Source organism: Spea bombifrons, chromosome 11 (genome assembly GCF_027358695.1).
Source record: "Spea bombifrons isolate aSpeBom1 chromosome 11, aSpeBom1.2.pri, whole genome shotgun sequence".
NCBI classification, from domain to species: domain Eukaryota; kingdom Metazoa; phylum Chordata; class Amphibia; order Anura; family Pelobatidae; genus Spea; species Spea bombifrons.
The window spans coordinates 15,841,708-15,857,632 of NC_071097.1; the positions used below are offsets into that span (position 1 = coordinate 15,841,708).

At 42.9% G+C, this 15,925-nt stretch overlaps 1 protein-coding gene across 1 annotated transcript in view; it reads right to left on the reverse strand.

Annotated features, from left to right (window-relative positions):
• Positions 1 to 12,202: 12,202 nt before the first annotated feature.
• Positions 12,203 to 15,925, reverse strand: part of RAD9A (RAD9 checkpoint clamp component A) — a 29,307-nt gene continuing 25,584 nt past the window's right edge. The window contains exon 12 of the mRNA XM_053450779.1: positions 12,203 to 12,781. Coding sequence (XP_053306754.1) covers positions 12,692 to 12,781 — 90 coding nt within the window. The 3' untranslated portion in view covers positions 12,203 to 12,691. The remainder of the gene's footprint in view (positions 12,782 to 15,925) is intronic.

Consider the following 15,925-nt stretch of genomic DNA (forward strand, 5'->3'; position numbering starts at 1 on the left):
ATTACAACTGATCCAACAACAGATACATCCAAACACATATCAATGAAATCACAATATGTATTCGGATATATCTCCTGAAGGCTAATGTGTTTTCTAGCTACAATAACTACACTTATCCAGGTGAATGGGTATATGGATACACTTATGAAATATGCACCGATAAACCCACCCACTGGCTTATTAAGTTAAACAATCCCTGTTCTATCTCTTCTAACTTTTAAGGTTTGAACTGAAAACTTTCGCTTCTTCCAGAATGCAACAGAATATTTTGGAAACAACAACAGGATATCCAAGAATCCACAATGCGGCTATGATACGACAATACAAACTTTTACTAGAACGTTCCAAATATAAAACAATACAAATAACAGTACAATAACAATAATCCCCACATTAATTGACACACTTACAACAAATACATATATATATAAGTTCCTATTTACAATATTCAAACATGCATGTTCATAGTTACCTTCCCTGAGAGCTCCAGGTTAGTGATGTTACTTTGTCTCTTTACTTTCTCTCCTCCTCCTCTCTCTTACTTTCACTACCTGTCCCTTGATATACTAGAGGGTCCCAATTGAGTCTAGTGGGGAGATCCCTGATTGGACCCTGTGGTTGCCGTAGTCAGGGCCGGCCGAAGACTTAACGCCGCCTGGGGCGTCGGGGGGGGGCATTTTAAACTTCGCCGACGCCATTATCTACGATTCCCCCCCCCGGTACTTACCTTTAAACAGTCCTGCGACGAGTCTCCCTGCTCTGCCACGGTTCCGGCTTGTAATGCTGAGCGCCGGAAATTGACGTCACTTCCGGCGCTCTGCATTACAAGCCGGGACCGAACAGGGAGACTCGCCGCAGAGGAGAGAGAGAGAGGGGGGCGCCGAGCGGGTAAGCGAAAACCACTCGGTGCCCCTCTCTCTCTCTCCTCCGCTTCAAAAAACAAACAAAAAAAAGCGCTTGGGGTGGCAAAGTGCCGCCCCTTCTAAAGTGCCGCCTGGGGCAATTGCCCCAGTCTGCCCCATTATAGGGCCGGCCCTGGCCGTAGTTACCCTTTGAAGTTATTCCCTTTGGCCAACACCACACCCTGGGGTCTTTACAATCATGGGGCAGTAAAACCCGAAAGATCTCCTGACCTGATTGACATGACAATCTATTTCATGCGAAAACCTGTCTTTCTTCCACACACCCTTCATCACACATATCAGTGTTATCTAAACTAAGACAAAAGGTTTCCCAAATATTTATCATTCCCGGCCACCTCCCATGCATCTTGATTTAACTAGTATTAACAGAAACCATGATATATATATATATACATACACATACATACCTACATATACATATCTACACACATGTACATCCATACACCCGCATACACGTGTCCATATACATATATATCCACACACCTGCTTATAGTGTAACACATACATATGGATCCAACCCGCACAGGCTAGTTGTCTCTAAGACTGCATGCTGTGGGATCCCTGACACAGTAACTCAGAGCCTTGTTTTTTCCTTACAAGAAAGCTATGTAGCTTCCACTATGGCTGCCAAAGGATCTTTGGATTTGCTAATTCTGTGAAATGGCAGGAACTAAGCATAATCCAGAAATGGAGCATGTGTACGTCTCTGAAATACCCCTACAGCAAGAGAGGGACCAAATGCACCTAAAGACCCAACACAACACCCAGCACAAGAAGCAGTGTTGTTCTTTTAGGGTCCAAAAGTGTGAATCCATCATCACAAACTGGTTTTATTTGATCATTTAGTAAAAATCAACTGTAATCACTTGATACTTATTATCCAGGTGTACATTATTTAGCACTGAGACAAATTAATGTTTTATCTGTTTGTTAAATATTTTTGTGAAATTGCCGTTTATGTGAATATCCTCTTCACATACCATTTGCTCAAAACTGCTTTGACACTATATTCGATTGTTAAGTATTATAGTATGGTGCTGCTAGTGATTCTTCTAGTGTTCTACCACAAATGACATCATTAATGGCATAAAAATTACATCATCAGTGCCTTCATCATTTACCTTACCATCTCTGGTGACAGCACAAGTAACACAATCAATTACATCACAAATCACCTTATCAGTGCCATCAATAGCAACACCAAATATCCAGCACCACCGCACATCAACTGGCAACACTGACTTTACACATCAACTGGCAACACTAACTTTACACTTACTTAAAGCTCTTTTTTAATTCAATCCAGAGCATTGACTTGTATTTCCTGAATTTAATTTATTCTATACTATGTTTATTCTATACTATACTAGCTATCTATGCCCAAAGCTAGGTAACTACCCAACTCCCCTTCCCAACCACTGCTACCTCAGGAAGGGTGACTCCAACCCGTGGTTAAAAGTGTTGTATTAAAAGGTCAAGTTATGATAAGCGAGTATTGATTAGGTGTCAATCGATTTAACATACATGGAATGTGCTGATTAATTACAAATAACGTGGGCATTGTTATGGTGCAGAATTCTCTCTTAATCTGATCATGGTTATAGTGCAGAATTCTCTCTTGTGATCCCTGCCTTACAAACAGGGATCAGTAACTGGGACAACACAGCTATCCCCCACAAAAGCCACAATAAAAAAAAATCAAAACTCACAATATGCGCAAACATATAAATAAAAAACGGGCTGCTGGCATTTAGACAATTCTCATCAACCGCTTCTTATGTGTGTCTACCTTGCAGCATGCAAACATGCTACTAATGCCTCTGTACATGTTCAGAAAGGAACGTCTCTACAGAAGTGACAAAACAGTGCTTGCTTTACCGATCCCTGATTAAAAAATGGTTAGGACTGTCCCTTGACTACGTACCACGGCATTAGACATTGTTAAGTAATCAAGGGGTGGCTTGATTGTTCAGTTTGTCCATTGCTCTGTTGATAGGGCAATTCAATATAAAGGTTTGCATTGAAAGGAGGTGTCACTAACCAAGGATCAGTGGAGCAAGAAAGTAGTTTCATTACTACCTAGAACAAAGGGCATTTTATAAAAGATTTACTGGGCTTAATTGGTACTTTTCTGGATTTAAAGCATGAAAAAAAAAATGCAACACGTAGTTTCATTTATAGTTTTGTTTACTGACTATTCAGCTGAAATACACGCACCAACAATTAAAAAGTTGTTACAGAAGTGTTCCAAATTTTGCAATACATGGTACATCGTATACAGGCTATATTGTTACACAATTTCTAAATAATCCATTATCATCACATTACATATGTTAAAACAGCAACGCCTGAGGTTAATAATTCAGAGGACTAACTAAAATATTTGCGAAAAACCAGAAGGGTGGAGTCTTCTGGTGGATAGAGATATAGAATAACTATCAAACATTCGTTAACATATCAAAACAAGTTAGTAAGTAAAGAATCGGTCATACACCATTTTCCTTCCTCTTTCTGATGGCACCTATTTTATTAGCAAAATAACCAGATCTACAGGACTTAATGCATGCACTGATTGACGACAACAAACAATGCTTTGAAGCATCCAATTTGTCACATCTTGAGGGGGTATTCCGAATTTTTTAAATACCAAGTATGGAAAGTGTCATCTTCACAAACACCTTCTTAAGTATTTGAGGTATTCCCAGTTGTGTGCCAGCCAAGAAAACCTACTTGTTGATTTGGAAATAAAGCATCTGGTCTTTCTACTATTCGGTCATGTAGGTTTTTGCCGTTTATTTCCACTGCCCCAGCAGTTTTGTCCTGTTCACCTTCTGCTGAAAAGAAACTTTAGCATATATCCAGGTAGATTTTCCTTCCACCCTAATGGCTGCAGCTGTGTTTAACAATACCCGCCAAGGTCGGAACCATCGATCTGCAAGAGGGGTAAAACAAACAAATATCTTTACCATCCCCATGGCACCTGGCTATATTGTGTGGCAAGGGGCAGCTAGGTGTCAGCTTGTGTAGTTCTTTAAGGTTGCAATGCGTATCAGTGATATGCTGAGTCATCTTCTGGACCCAAGTGACATTTATATCCTGAGCCAGTCGCATACTTGTCTCATATGACATAAGTGCTATTGAGAGATGTGGAGCTTTCCAAAGTGTATTTCATAGGGAGACAGTTTAATTGGTCCTGTAGGGTTGTTAGTCTTTTGTTATTTCAGTTATTGTAAAATGTGCATTTGACTTTCCCACTGGATCATGAGTGGTATAGGGTATGGAACTGTTGTTTTATCTCCGATATTAAACATATTCCCTTCATCACATTGGCTGTAAGATGGGTCCCTTAGTCACTACTCAATACCTGCGGTAGCCCATATTTAAAGTATATATTATTTCTATTATAAACATTTTTACAGTTTCTTGTACTGTGGCGGCAGCAACTGGAAATGCTCCAAACTAGAGCCCTGTGCGGGACTGCTTTTTTAATCCCATTCCCGCCCGCTCCCGCTGTTTTGAATCCCGCTCCCGCCCGCTCCCGCAATGTGGGTGTTCCGCTCCTGCCGTTTTGAATCCCGCTCCCGCCCGCTCCCGCAATGTGGGTGTTCCGCTCCTGCCCGCTCCCGCCACATTTGTGGCCAATCTCGCCCGCTCCCGCCACATTTGTGGCCAATCACACCCGCCTCCTTACCTGATTTCCCGCGCAGTCCCGCAAGGCTGCCCTCGTGTTGTTCCCTCACAGCGTCTCTTCTCTTGGTCCGCCCAGGAACAAGGCGGAGTCACAGGAAGTGACGTCACATCACGTGACCCCACCTTGTTCATGGGCGGAGCAAGATAGGAGACACTGTAATGGAGCAGCGAGAAGGCATCCTTGCGGGACTGCGCGGGATTACCGGGACCCGCAGGTACAGTGCCTGACCGCCCGCAGCCCCAGAAAGACCGCCCGCGCCCGCAAGTTTTTTGGCGGGTCCCGCGGCACCCGCCTCCCAATGCAGTCGTCTACTCCAAACCACCCTTAAAACGATGTGCACATACTAGAACATACTGTAGATTCCTTACATTGTATGCATTCTATTTGGAGTACCTGAAAGGGGGCATTGGTGGGTGGCATTTTAGCGGAAACCGTATACACTGCCTTTCCAGGATCAGTTCTGGATCAGTTGATTCATGGGTACTTGCGACTTATGCATGGAACTGTTGGCCACATGAGCCAAGGCCAGGAGTAGGTTCTTGAGGGCAACCGACCATCATTGACTTTTCATTCCTGATATTGGTCTGATATATTAACAATGGCTCGACAAGCTGCTTAAATACACACATAAAGAGATAAGCAATGAAACATTCACCTACTACAATAAAACAACAATAACGTTAACTCTTACCAACTTACCATAGAGTATATCAATGGAAAGAGAGGAAACTCCGGTTACTGGTTACTATGGAAATCCAAAAAGCTACTCTTGCTGCAATAGATCTTCCTGCTATGTGTAATTGAATCATGAAAACAGCTACTATTATCCATATATGTACTTTTTGTTTCCCACGGCATGTCATATTTTCTCCATTCACATTACGGTAAAAAAATCCATAGGCATCAGTGCATTAAAAGATGCACAGCTCCTTTAGGCAGCAGGATACGACACATCAAGGTGTGCTGTGTCTTAAAGGCTGTGGCAGCATCCATAGCGTAAAAAGTCTGGTTAGGGAAATCTGCCCCAAATTTCTATAGCAGGGGACTGCCACCTGCCGTGGCCAGGATACCTCACTGGTTTAATCATTCCCTTTTTTACCATAAAAAAAACACTTTGTCCATGATCATGATGCAAAGCACTTGTCCAGGTAATTAAGCCTGTATTCCCCATAATGCATTAAGCTACAACAGGAATGACAAACAGTACGTTCCCACTCAATTATGTCTCGTCAGACAGGATACTCATTTAGAACACCATATGAAAAGAAATGTCACATTTAGGACAGCAAACCTTGTAACAAAGACACAAAAGTGTCATCTGAAAGGGAGAGACCACATGGTCTGATCAGAGAGTAATGCATCCCGAGCAGAAATGTAGGAAGGTAAACTGTTATCTTATGTGGCCATCTACGGTCAGTTTCCAGATCCTCTCACAACAATTGGCAATGACGTGTGTGATGGAACCCTCCATCACCGGGGCCCCTGGAGAGGCCTGAGAGCCAGCCTCCTCCGTATTGACTATGGGCCCTGGCCTTGTAAAGACTTCTGTGTGTAGGTACAGGGGGTCAGTTTCTACTGATTTTTCCCCGGTACAGGTTAAACCATATTTCCTAAATATTAGCGACTCTGAGGACTGTGGAGCGCTGATATTGATTTGGGATTGGTCCTGTACTTTGTCAACACTGATGACGTTTATTTGACGCAATTATTTATTGTATGTCATAACTTTTCCCTGTGTCACCCCCTGTTTTCAGCTACCCCCAGAAGTATATTGTCTTATCACTTGCTGAGGGGATTATGTCTGGCAGACAAGTTATTGTTTCAATTAATCTGTTTAATGCCTGACCTCCCCATGGCGCACTAAGATGTTGTTTAAATCAGTCTTTCCCCATCCCTCCCCCCATTGTATTCCACCATGTGGAAAATACATTTATGTCTGTAATAAAAACCCTGTGTGTGACTCTGAATAAACAGTTCTCGTACTTCACCCTGCATTAAGCTTCGGCTAGTGATTTGGGTGACTGGACAGTTGGTGCTTTGGAGTGTACCCATATACAGTCCGTGTAAGAGCTAGGAATCAGCTATTGACGGACGTACCCAGTTAGGGTACAGGGCGTCCCGCCACGTTGGTAGCAAGTGGTGGGATGTTTTCTTTCTACCGGGATTGACCGACAGGACGGCAGACTTCGGACGCCTAGATGGCAATATGAATGTGACATCAGAATTCCAGGGGCATCCTCTCCTACTACACCACTGCTCTGCCTACAGAACAATACCAGGAATTGCGGCAACAGATTCGAGGGTCACTATGACAGGTGGCCATCCAGGAGGCTGTTTTAAGCCGGGGTCAGTGTCTTCCAAGCTCCGGACAATCCCTGTAAGAGCTAGGAAGCAGCTATTGACGGAGGTACCCAGTCGGAGGTACCCAGTTAGGGTACAGGGCCTCACGTCACAACGTGTTATTCCTAGGTTTCAGCACCAAATTATAAAATACCCAACACGGAGTTTCTTGTATTGTTTTATTTTGTGAATATTCAGCAGAGCTATACACCGTACAAAGAGCCTTTACAGAATTGTTTCCAATAATGCAAAAAAAATAAACTAACTAGAATATTTGCGAAAAACCATGAGGGTAGATTCTTTTGGTAGACAGAGATATAGTCTTTAAATTGGTAACAAGTTGGTAAGTAACGTATAGTTCATAATATAAAATACACTAGAACTACTGACATTTTGTCTCAGGTACTCAATTCTCCTTCAAGCATCCAACAAATGTTTGTCAGTGGGCTCAATCAACATGAGACAGGCAGCCCTTTATACTATAAGCTAAATAAATGAGGGAGACGCTCAAGAGATTCCACCATGCAGAAAAGAGTGAACGCTAACACTCAATAAGGTTGTACAAAAATACAGCAAGAGAAATCCATGAGAAGGGTGTAGTCAGATACTGTGATTGCTTTGTGGGCACAAGGTAAAATACAATGCGAGGCGTAATAATGAGACATGCAGTTAAGCTAGGTGTTACATTTCTGTAAGTGGTACCACAAGGTCCGTGTGTTTGCTGTTTGATATGAAGAGAAGCAATCATTAACTTTTAAACATTGTTTGTAGAAACAAGAGGGTAGCAGTAAATGTTGTGGAAAGGTTGGGGAACGGACTTTAGTCTAGTTATGGAGAACAGCCAATTCTCTGCTTACAAGACTTATTTTCTTTAAAAAAAAAAAAAACAAAACAAAAAAAAAAAACAGAATAAATAACATAGATGATGGCAACGCCCCGTCCTCGATCACCCAGCCCTTCTCCCCATTGGGGCCATTTTTTTTGGATAACAGCTGATTCCCTATGGTCTTTGAAACACCGGGCATGAAAACTAGCCTCGCAGCCAATCCGTGTTACTTTAATAAGAAAAATGTCTCAGAAATGCAACTCCAATTAGGCATACCTAGAGTATTTGTCACCTGGGCAGATCCTATATGTGGCACCCCTCACACACAAAAAAAAATGTTGGCAAGAATATTTATTTCACAAATTAGGCACCGGTGCGGGGAACTCTGATCTCTGAAAGCCGGGGAAGGTCTGCGCGATGGACGCAGACAACCCCCGCTGCTAGCCACACCTCCTTCCTGCTGCAGCGGAAGTTGTCTACGTGAATCGCGTAGACATCTACGCGCTGCCCCAGCTACACACCGGGGACTCAGAAGTACCGGTAAGTGGGGCGGGGGGGGGGCGACACAGGAGGATACAGGTCCCCTGCAGCTGCGGGGGATCTGGATCTTAGTCGTCTCATAGTCAGACCTATTTGAGGTCTAATTATAAGACGACCCCGATTATAAGACGAGGGGTATTTTTCAGAGCAGTTGCTCTGAAAAAAACCTCGTCTTATAATCGAGCAAATACGGTAATAAAAACTCACATTTTTAATAAAAGGTAACACATAGGTAACACACAACAATTGGACCAAAAAAAATTGGCAATAAGACTTGTCATGATAGGAGTGTGATTGCTAACAGCAATCACACTCCTATCATACCCAGGCAACCAGTAAATGCTGGTACCTAGGCATGATGTGACTGTGCTTGCTGTGATTGCTGTTAGCAATCAGCCATGTACTGCCAAGTCAGCCAGTACATGCTGGTACAGGGTGGCTGTAAGTGATGTGCAGACCCCATACTGCTGGCAGCATCAATACACAAGGGGGGCAGCTAGCCAGGTTTCAGCATGTGCTGGCTGACTTGGCATGATAGGAGTGTGATTGCTAACTGCAATCACAGTCCCATCATGCCTAGGTTACAGCACTTACACATCCATGCTATCACACACACACTCATTCATTCATATACTGATTCATTCACAGATTCATTCCCTCAATCACACATACTCATTCAAACACCCTCCCCACCCCCTTACCTGCACTGCAGCTCCTCGATGCCGCTCACAGACGTCAGCAGGGGGCATGGCCTCCCTCTGCGTTCTCTGGTACTGAATAGAGGAAGCAGGACTGGAGCAGAGTCATGTGATGTCACGTGAACTCTGCTGGGTTCCGCTTTCTCTGTGCAGTACAAAAGACCCTCCCACAGATAAGTAGCAGGGCTCTTGTTGTAGCAGGGCTCGAGGTGCGGCTCGCGTAAGATCGGTTGCCCTGGCTGCCGATCTTACGCGGGCTGCATGTTGGACGCCCCTGTTCTAGCATGTACTGGTTGCCTGGGCATGAAAGTGTGATTACTGTTAATCATATATATATTAATATTGTTATTGAATTTTTCTGTCCGATTTTGGTTACTTACTTTTAATAAAAGTGTGGTTAACACACCAAAAGTCGACCAAAAAATCATACATATAATTGCTAACAGCAATCACACTCCTATCATGCCCAGGCAGCCAGTACATGCCAGAACCTGGGCATGATAGGAGTGTGATTACAGGCTCCCTATGCCATGCTATCACACACACACACATTCACACTCATTCACTCCCTTAATCATGCATACTTGCTCATACACCCTCTCCCACCTCCTAACCTGAACTCCAGATCTCTCACTCGCAGACTTCTGCTGGGCCCGGCTGTCCGAGCAACTTCTCTTGTCCTGCCCCCAGGGGAATAAGGAAGGGAGTCATGTGACGTCCATTCACGTGACTCTGCTGAGTTCCTGCTTTTCCTGGCCAGTACAAGAGACGCTGCTCGTACACTGTGCGAGCAACGCACAGGTAAGCAGCCTGGCCCCTGCAGACTATTATTTTATGACATTTTTCTTTGTTTCAGAATTTTGCCGATAATGTCCTTTTCAGCCAATATACTTCGCCACCGATATATCGGTGCATCCCTAGTGCAAAGGCATTTTTTTTCTCATTATGGGTGCAGTGGAAATTTATATGGGTCCAATGGCAAATATTTTTTTCCCCATTGTGGGTGCAGTGAAAATGTATGTGGGCGCAAAGGTATTTTTTTCATTATAAGTGCAGTGGACATTCATGTGGGTGGAATGGCAAGCCATTTATTTCATTATAAGTGCAGTGTAAATGTATTGGGTGCAAAGTTGGTGCAGAGGGCAGTAATTGTTGTCAATATGGGTGGAAGTTTAATATTATAAATACGTGCAGGAATATTTTTCTGTTAAACACCTTATACAAAAAAATATTCCCTGGCTGCTGCATAATGGTAATTACGTTCAAAGCTACTTTGGTACATGTGAGTAATTGAGCAGATGAGTTTTACAGCAGCTCTGATGTTCAAAGGATTAAAAGAACCCCCCCTCCACTACAGTTCTCCTTTGATTAAACTTCTTCTACGCGTTTATTTCTTGTGTCAATGACAACCTGGAAAACAAACACAAACTTTCCGCTGTAGTCCAGGTCTACTTCCTGTTGCGTGCTTTGTCTCTGTGTCAAGGGTTAGGTGATGTGTCAAACTCTAAATTACAAACCTAGTTCTATTACATGTATTGATTTAAAGGTATAGCCTTTATACAGTATTGGCCTAATTGGCACTTAAAGTGGGGGTGCGGCCTATAATCTGGGTTCAGTGTAGGGATGTGCGATTTGTATCGCCCGAGACGCTGTTCCAGACGCTGGGAATGTGTTTTTTTTTTCTTCTTTCATTTAGCCTGCAGCAGGGTTAGGACCCAGATCCCCTACGTGATCGGGCAGACGTCCACCGGCTGCCCCCGTTAGACACCAGGGAGTCTGAGGATGCATTGGTATGTCAGGGGGGCATAAAGCATATCAGGAGGTAGTGTCATATCAGGGGAGCAGAGTGGCATATCTATAAGTAAGGTGCTTTATGAACTGAAAGAGGACCTTAAAATGGCTATTGGTTTTCCAAATTTCTGTTTGTATTTAAAACTTATGCTGACTGCATAATAGTTACCAAAAATGTATTCCTGTTCATTAGATAAAATACAGTTTTACCATTCCACTGTTCTTTAAAAATAAATTTTTCTTTAATATAGCACCAAACTTTAAGGGTGCGGCCTAGAATCGGGCCAATACGGTATATCAGTATAATGCAAACAATAGTTACAATTCATTTCTAGATAAAGAAAGCAACTTTTATTGAAAAAAAGAAAGCATAAACACAGACGAGCAGCATGACAGTAATATGAATCTGAACAAAACAATAAAAACTATTAATGCATTCTAAATGAACGACAATAACAAATTTGCATTTATGACATTGCATTCTAAATGCATAGACATTAATGTAGTTGGACCCATTAGTACAATGTGTGTGTGTGTGTGGGGGGGGGGGAAACACAAAACAAATTACTACAATCTTTGACAAAGGATTGTAGTAGAATTACTGTGTGGATAAAATACCAATAATTTAAATACCCTGGAGTGTCTAGTTTTCAAAATATATGGGTTGGTGGGATAAATCAAATTGGCCAGGTTGAAAAATGTTTCAAATAGGACATGGGAGGCAGGTTGACCAGATGGTAAATTCTAAATTGAAAAATCCACCACCATTTGGCCACATACCAGGAGCGAAAAATTCATACCTAATGCGTGTTAAAAAAAAAAAAAAAGTCTACCACAAACGTCAAAAGCTGGTGGTAAAATTAGTGCGTGAAGAGGGTTAAAGTACCACCATTTGAAATACCCTGGGGTGTCTAGTTTTAAGAAATATATGGTTTCATGGGAGGTAAATTGAATTGGTCAGCTTCAAAGATGTCCCAGATAGCACATGGAGATAGGATTGAAAAATATTTGAAATAGCAAAATGCTACTGTACTTATTGCACTATGACTTGCAAGAAAAAAAAACATTGGGTATTTCTAAACTCAATACAAATAGTAGAACCTATTTAGCAGTTTTTTTTTTATTAGCTTCTGTAGAGGAGTAAAATATTTTTTAAATAAAAGCGGGTGCTTTTTTTCAATTTTTCACCATTTTTTTAATATAAGAAATTGGATATGATCAAAAAATTATAGCTAAAGAAAGCCCTTCTTGTTCTGAAAAAATAAAAACAATATATAACTTGTGTGAGTACACTAAACGAGAGAGAAGAAAATTACAGTTAAACATGAGCAGTGCAAAAAGATCAAAACAGCCACAAAGGGTATAAACATAATAAATCAGCCTGGTCATTAAGGAGTTAAACAATCCCATTTTATTTCACAGTAAGGGACAAATAATTGCTTGTGAAATGAATGTTTCCTCCATGTCTCTTACGTAGATGAGGGTATTCCCTGCTGTTGCACAATGCCATACTGCGGTCATTGTTTGTGCAATGTCCAACAATGTACATTTCTGAGTTTACATATGTAGAGAGTTTAAAATTCCATTCCATAGAACTGGGCCTAGTATTTAACACCACCACTTCACTAGCACAGTACAGCTGTGACATATACATAATGATAATACATGTGAGATTTAAATTTTTACGTAAGAAAAAAAAAGTCAAAAAATAATATATACACTTTCACATATATACACTTTCTTTAAAACATACCATCTCTTCATGTGCAGCACCAAAGCAAAAAGGAGCAGTTATGTATGATATCAAGGCCAGAGCAACAAGTGGAATAATTCAGGAAACTCAATTTATGGGCAGTGCATTCAACTTGGAACCACTTCTCTATTAGGACTCTCCGTCACTGTCCTCAGCTAGAACAACTTGATTTGTCTGATCGGATCTTGCAAGAACAGACCCAAAGAAAAGGGAACGAAACTGAAACAAATGGATAATATAGTGTTAAAAGTGAGGGCTAAAAAGATGGACTTTGTAAATGTAGAAATGTTGTTGAAATGCTTGGCATAAAGATAAAGGTAAAGTTTCTCTAAGAAAAATTAGTCCGTAACAGATTCACATGTATTAATACTGACAAGCTTCATCTCATGGCTACCAGTTACGTCTTCATGTTTTCATCCAACTATTCACCTGCAATCATTAACATACACCAGGTCTCCTTCTTACAGGTATGATCATATATTACATCTGTTCCACCCCCGAACCCTTCATCTCCTGCTATAACCCCTTGGTTTTTTCCTGATATGTCTCTATCCTGCCTGTCTCCAAACCCCGCTGATTTCAAAGGGTTAACTTCGGTGCCCTCTTGTGTAGCTTAATTGCAGTTGTTAAGAGAAGATATGAAACATCCGCATCCTATAAGCAACCACCTTGTCTGACCACTTGTGAGGTAGCCCTATACATTCACTTACTTGAAAACAAACTTGCTTGGAAATGTAGATATTGTGGCCTCATCACAAGTGGCCAGTTAGGAGATACTGGAGTTAAACTGGTGGAAACAGCAGGAACCGCATACCATTTACTCTTGCAGGCAGCAGGTAACCTACCTCTCACTCTCTGTGCCTTATGTTTGTCACCCCATTCCCTCAAGATTGTAAGCTTGCGAGTAGGGCTCTCTCCACCTAATGTATCGGTTTGTCTTATTCTGTCAATTCTCATCTTGTCATACCCCTTGAATACATGTATTGTATTAAGTGCTGCATAAATTGTTGGCGCTATAGAAAAGGTAATAATAATACAGGGCTCGACAAATCCCAGGGCGCCATGGCGACAGAGAATTTTGTTTACATCCACAAAAAATTGCCCCCGTGTCACCACGCGGGGGCGCTGCTGTCTGCCCAGGAGTCTGGGCAGACCAGCACAGCTACTCCGAGCCCGCCCCCGAGCCTGTGATCACTCCCATGGAGTGATCCTGTAGGCTGAAAACGCAGTTGCAGGAAAACCAGCAATCGTGTTTTCAGCTGCCACAGGCAGCTTCAGGGAAGGGGGTTGTGTGTTGACTAGGACCTGACCCAACACCCCCCAGCTGCCTGATCGCTCCATGAGAGCGACAGTGCAGCGTTAACCCCCCCCCCCAGCTGCATGAGAGCGACAGTGCAGCGTTAACCCCCACCCAGCTGCAGACCAGCAACAGCAAAAACAAGCCCCCACAAGCCCTTTGATGACTTCTGTAGGCATGGAAGCCTACAGCAGTCATCAAAGAGACTCCCCCCTGCAATGGCTGGTCTATAAACCAGCAATTGCGTCCCAGCTGCCAGAGGCAGCTTCAGGGACAGGGGAGAGGGTTCTTCGGTATCCACATGAGTGTGGAGACCAGCCCCAACCCTCCCCTGCTGCCCGATCGTTCCATGAGAGCGACAGTGCACCGTTAACCCCTTCAATGCCACAATTATGTATGACACATTTGTGGCATTGCAGGTGTTAAGCTTGTGGGGACTAAATATCAGTCAATGCTGTGCTCCAATGGAACATCAGCATTGAAAGAGTTAAAAAAATAATAAAAAAAAAAACAGTAATTTTTACTTACCGTAAATTCTCTTTTCCCAAGTATAGTGGCAGTACCGGCGGGCTTTGCTCTCTCCCGGGACAAGCACTTAAAGAAAAGGGTTAAACTCCGCCCCCCCTTACCCTATAACCACACTCACCGGCGCCCGTAAGCCAGTTAATAACAAGAGGACCATTCAGTAGCAAAAAAAAAACGTACTTTATTAACACAACTTGGGAGGGAAACACGTACTGCCACTATACTTGGGAAAAGAGAATTTACGGTAAGTAAAAATTACTGTTTTTCCCGGCGTATAGTGGCAGTACCGGCGGGATATACCAAGATCCCCCAAAACAAAAAAGGGAGGGAGTTAGCGATTAACGGTGTGAAGAACCTGCCGCCCAAACTCCGCTTCTGAGGCAGAGGAAATGTCCAGTCTGTAATGTCTAATGAAAGTATTCCAGGAGGACCAAGTAGCCGCCCTGCAAATCTCTTCCGGAGAGACTGATGATCTGGAAGCCCAGGAAACCGCCATGGATCTCGTGGAATGTGCCTTAATTTGGGACGGAAGAGCCATATCACAGGATTCATAGGCCAGACGGATGGCGTCCGTGAGCCATCTGGCTAACGTAGATTTTGACACTGCGCGGCCTGCAGACCTGCCATGGAACTGAAGAAAGAGATGATCAGATGAACGAAAGGCAGAAGTGCGCTGCAAATAAACAGAAAGAGCCCTCTTAACATCCAGCGTGTGCCAGTCCTTTTCTAGTGATGATGTAGGATTCGGGTAAAACGTTGGAAGGACTATAGGTTGATTAATATTAGCTTGTGACAACACCTTTGGAAGGAAGGATGGCCTGGGATACAGAACTACCCTTTGTCCTGATGAAAAATGAGAAAATCTTCCGAGGCCGAGAGAGCCTGGAGTTCCCCAATACGACGTGCAGATGTGATAGCAACCAAAAACGCTGTTTTTAAGGAGAGGAACTTAATGGAGACTTCTTGAAGAGGTTCAAATGGCGCAGAACACATAGCTTTGAGAACTAAGGTGAGATCCCATGGTGGAAAAAAGGATCTAACCGGGGTCTTTTAATCATGATGGCCTTCACAAATCTCCGAATGAAACGATTTGATGCTAAAGTAAAAAATGGCTGAGAGCAGAAATCTGACCTTTAAGCGTTGCCACCTTGAGGCCTGCTTCAAATCCTTGATTTAAAAAGTGCAGGATGACCGGCATGGAGGGAGGTGAAGCTTGAACGTCATGACACCATTCTAGAAATTTCCTCCAAGTTCTTAGGTAAATAAGAACTCTGACTCATTATCAGGTCCAGCTGCAGTTGATTCCATGATCAAGACAGCCTTCATAAACCTGCCCAGCCCTGCAGTCTGGGCCTTGACATTAATGTTTGAGGACCACATGCTTTGCTTCTTGATTTGTTCCTGCTTTGCTTCCTGATTTGTTCCTGCTTTGCTTCCTGATTTATTCCTGCTTTGCTTCCTGATTTATTCCTGAGTTGCGGCCAGCGCACCACTAAGTGGGCTTCCAGCCGTGTGCCCCGCGAGTGGGCTTCCAGCCGTGT